This window comes from Carassius gibelio, chromosome B2 (genome assembly GCF_023724105.1).
Source record: "Carassius gibelio isolate Cgi1373 ecotype wild population from Czech Republic chromosome B2, carGib1.2-hapl.c, whole genome shotgun sequence".
Lineage (NCBI taxonomy): Eukaryota > Metazoa > Chordata > Actinopteri > Cypriniformes > Cyprinidae > Carassius > Carassius gibelio.
The window spans coordinates 1,213,829-1,218,547 of record NC_068397.1 but is presented as its reverse complement, the minus strand read 5'-3'; the positions used below and the strand labels follow the sequence as shown (position 1 = coordinate 1,218,547).

At 37.6% G+C, this 4,719-nt stretch overlaps 1 protein-coding gene across 1 annotated transcript in view; it reads right to left on the bottom strand.

Annotated features, from left to right (window-relative positions):
* Positions 1–1,869, bottom strand: part of cldn1 (claudin 1) — a 3,164-nt gene extending 1,295 nt beyond the window's left edge. The window contains exons 1-2 of the mRNA XM_052547548.1: positions 1,556–1,869; positions 343–507 (exon numbers count right to left, since the gene is read on the bottom strand). Of these exons, the coding sequence (XP_052403508.1) occupies positions 343–507; positions 1,556–1,778 (388 nt within the window). The 5' untranslated portion in view covers positions 1,779–1,869. The remainder of the gene's footprint in view (positions 1–342; positions 508–1,555) is intronic.
* Positions 1,870–4,719: the final 2,850 nt, after the last annotated feature.

The window sequence follows — 4,719 nt, the reverse complement described above, 5'->3', positions numbered from 1 at the left end:
TCTATACTGTGCTGAAGACTGGAGTGTGTGGATGAGCTGTGATCAGATATGTGATTTTGGGTTTAATTCAGCATTAGCTGTGCTGCTACATAACTTCTTTCCTGTTCATTGGATCTTCTGCCATTTTAAACAAATAATAACCAAAATGATTTCACATTATTCACTTTTTATAAGTAATTCTAGGTAAATAATTAGTTGTGTAATGCATTGATGTTCGGAAGACCTGCATAATTTCATATAGTGTGTCATATTTTATCTTTACTCCACACATCTGATGAAATCCACCCTCACAAACCGAGTGGTAATGGTTGCCTCAGTTTTTAGAGATGAATAGCAACGTATCTGCGATGATGAAGAGAGCTCCTCCAGCCACAGCCACTTTGTTCTTCTGTTCCTTTTCATCAGACAGACAGGTGGTGCACTTCAGGCCGACGGCAGCGACCAGCAGACCGATGCCACACAGCAAGATGGAGGTGATCATGAAACCACGAGCCCCCTGAACCTCTCCTGAGACACACACACACACACACACGTAACATGACATAACAGTGCTCTCTTGCACCCTCAATAACCATGACAGGACTATACTTGGGCGAGGCATCAGGTGTGTGTGTGTGTGTGTGTGTGTGTGTGTGTGTAAATGGAGAGTACCATACTTGGCGTCATGTCACAACAAAAGACATAACATACCATAACATAGCAATGCAACAACATCACATCAGCTTCCTCCTGAACACTCTGGGTTTAAAATGTAAATGCACTGCTTAATCAAAAGTAAGATTGTCACTACTCATGTGATTTTGATATTCGATTAATTCAGTAATATGAAATGTGCCTTTATTTTGTTTTAAATAGGAGAAATGCAGAAGATGATCATTTTAAAGCGATTTTACAGTATATTTGATACATTCATAAAGACGTTCAATGTTTCTCTAAAATTAAAATGTCTATCAAATGATATACTATGCTTTAAAAATAATCTTTAATATATAGTAAAGTATTACTATTATACTATTAAAGTTCTTACCATTTTTATATATAGTTTGTTTTATAATTATTTATTTTTTGTTGTTGTTGTTGTAGTTAAAGTTTTAGTTCTGTTTTTATTCTTTTTATTTCAGTAATTTGAGTGCATCAAGTTAAAACTAAATGAGAAACATTACATTGACAATTAGCTTGCATATTTTATTTCAGTAATGAAAATCTGATTTTTTTTTAATGGGTTTAGATCTGGATAACTCTAATAACTGATATAACCTGATATATTTTAAGACATGTCCATGATGCCAGTAACCATATCATTTGACTCTGAGAAGTGTGTAAATATTTTCTTTTTCAGTTTCTGAGGGATGGAAAAATATTTTTTTTTGTATTCACATTTTGTTACACAAATACAGCTCCATCTTAACTTTTAACTTTTACATCTTGAGGTTTTTCAGTAATCAAATTAAACAGCTGCTAAAGAATTTGTGCTATTCGCTTGACTTGTCTGGACAAGAAGTGGGTCACACACACACACACACACACACACACACACACACACACACACACATACCTGGCAGCTGCAGTAAGGAGTCGTAGACTTTGCACTGCATCTGTCCGGTGCTCTGATACACACAGGAGCGCCAGAGTCCCTCATACATGGCCTGCGCAGTGATGATGTTGTCTCCGGCGTATGAGGACATCTTCCACTCAGACATGGTCGTGGATGCGATGAGACCCAGGAGACCCAGAAAAGCCAAAGAGTATCCGAGGAGCTGCAGCCCTGCGTTGGCCATTGCTGGAGTGATGTGTGGAGTAACAGCTGCTGGAGTGAGTGAGAGCCGCTACGAAGCTCCTCCAGCATCCTCCTCCTCCTCACCAGTGCTGAAGCTCCTCCTCCTCCTCCTCCTCACCAGCGATGAAGCTCCTCCTCCTCCTCCTCCTCCTCACCAGTGCTGAAGCTCCTCCTCCTCCTCACCAGCAATGAAGCTCCTCCTCCTCCTCACCAGAGCTGAAGCTCCTCCTCCTCCTCCTCCTCCTCCTCCTCCTCCTCCTCCTCCTCCTCCTCCTCCTCCTCACCAGCGCTGAAGCTCCTCCTGAAGATCCTCACACTCCTCCTCCAAACACTTTCACACAACATATCTATCTATAATGTCATATGCTATATGATAAAATTACCAAGTGCTAAGATTATTTTAACACGATCAAGAGAAGGTATGATGAAAAATGAAGGAAAACCATTTTATTATTATGCTTCCCATCAGGGCCGTGCTCAGGGGGGTGGTCCGGAGAGTAGAGCCACGCCCCCTTTGCCCCCCCCCCATTACTTCAGCTCAAAGCTGTCTGTTCCCGCTCCGCAAAAGATCAGCTGACTTTGTAGAAAACGAGCTGTTTGAGAGAGGAGGGGCATAGAGGACCTACAATAATGTTCAGTATTTGAAAAATAATGTGTTTTTTGAAAATTAAAGCATGTCAAAATATTCTGTTACACCAAATACACACAATAATGATCTTAATAAATAATGATGAAAAAGCATCATATGACCCCTTTAAATCATCCAGCCGGTGACAGCAAGTGAATGTTAATGAGTGAGTCACTGACAGTCGACTGATTTATTCTGAATCAAAGCATTTGACCTTGTCAATGAGTGAATCACTGAATCATTTATTCAACCAATTTGTTCAAAAATATGATTCATTCAATAAGTAAACACTGTCCATCGCTCAGAGATGCAAACAGTGCTGTGATCTTCATTTGAAACAATTTTTGTTAGCAAAACTGAGCAAAAATAAGCAATATTATGTCTAAAATGTAAGTCACACTTTACTGAACTTTTATAACATACATATTGAATGTGTTCCTCCTTCTGCAAAAAATGGTACTGTTTGTGTAATTAAATAGCCTACATTAAATTACATAAATATAAAAGCATAACAAAGACTTTTTGCTGTGTACAATTTAGAATGCCTGGAGTTTTGAGTTTTAATAAACTAATAAATCAATGTGTGTGCACTCTGTGTGTGATTTGCAAACGCCAGACCACTGATTCGTCAAACCTGCTTTCCTGTAGTCTGCGTTTTTCTGACTATTTTGTAGTAAGTAACGGATATACTAGTAAAAGTATACATTTTAATTTGGAAATGTAGTGGAGTAAAAGTAAAAGTTGGCTAAAATATAAAAACTCATGTACAGATATTGCCCAAAAAATACTTTAGTACTGTAACAATGTATTTTTACTTTGTTACATTACACCATTGGTAATCTATTACACATAATATTTTATTAAAACTGTATTAATAGCAGACCCAAATACAAAAAACAAACAAAAAAACAAAAATTACAACTGTTCAATTCAATTCAATTAAATTCAAGTTTATTTGTATAGCGCTTTTTACAATACGAATCGTTACAAGCAACAGAAAATTATGTTTCTACAAGACGTAGTCAGCTAGACGATGAACATTACTAATATTATTAATTAATAATTGTTATATGATGCAGTCACACTTATAGCAATAATTGTTAGTTCTGTTGTTGATTCAGGGTTAGCATCGTCTGAGGTCCTCTGAGGGTCAGCATCATCTCTTCTCAGGTGTTCTGGATCCAGACTGGAGCTTGTGTATATCCTAGTTACCACGGGATGTAAATCCCGTGGCGAAACATAGAAACAAAATACAGACATCATTAGCATAGCTGCTGATCCAAGAAACTAAAATTAGTTTAACCCAAGCTAATGAATAAAAATGCACATTTGATCAGATGCAACTACACTCACAATTTAAGAGATGCATTATTCGAATGCTTGGCGAAAGAGATATGTTTTTAATCTAGATTTAAACAGAGAGAGAGTGTCTGAACCCCGAACATTATCAGGAAGGCTATTCCAGAGTTTGGGACCACCTAGAAGTGCATTACAATAGTCCAGTCTAGAGGTCATGAATGCATGAACTAGCTTTTCTGCATCAGAAACAGATAACATGTTTCGTAGCTTGGCAATGTTTCTAAGATGGAAGAATGCAGTTTTTGTAACATTGGAAATATGATTTTCAAAAGACAAGTTGCTGTCTAATATAACACCCAGATTTCTGAGTGTAGAGGAAGTAACAGTACATCCGTCTAGTTGCAGATTGTAATCTACAAGATTCTGTGTAGTGTTTTTTTTTGGTCCAATAATTAATTATCCGAATTTAATTGGAGAAAATTATTTGTCATCCAATCAATTTACATTTTTAACACACTCTGTTAGCTTAGATAATTGAGAAGTTTCATCTGGTCTCATTGAGATATATAGCTGAGTATCATCAGCATAACAGTGGAAGCTAATTCCGTATTTTCTAATAATATTACCAAGGGGCAACATGTATATTGAAAATAGAAGGGGACCTAGGATGGATCCTTGTGGCACTCCATATTTTACTGATGATAAATGAGATGACTCCCCATTTAAGTAAACAAAATGGTAGCGATCGGACAGGTAGGATCTAAACCATCTTAGAGCCTGCCCTTGAATACCTGTATAGTTTTGTAATTGATCTATGAGTATGTCATGATCTATGGTGTCGAACGCAGCACTAAGATCAAGTAAAACTAGAAATGAGATGCAGCCTTGGTCTGACGCAAGGAGCAGGTCATTTGTAATTTTAACAAGTGCAGTTTCTGTGCTATGGTGGGGCCTGAAACCTGACTGAAATTCTTCATACAGATCATTTTTGTGCAGGAAGGTACTCAATTGAGCA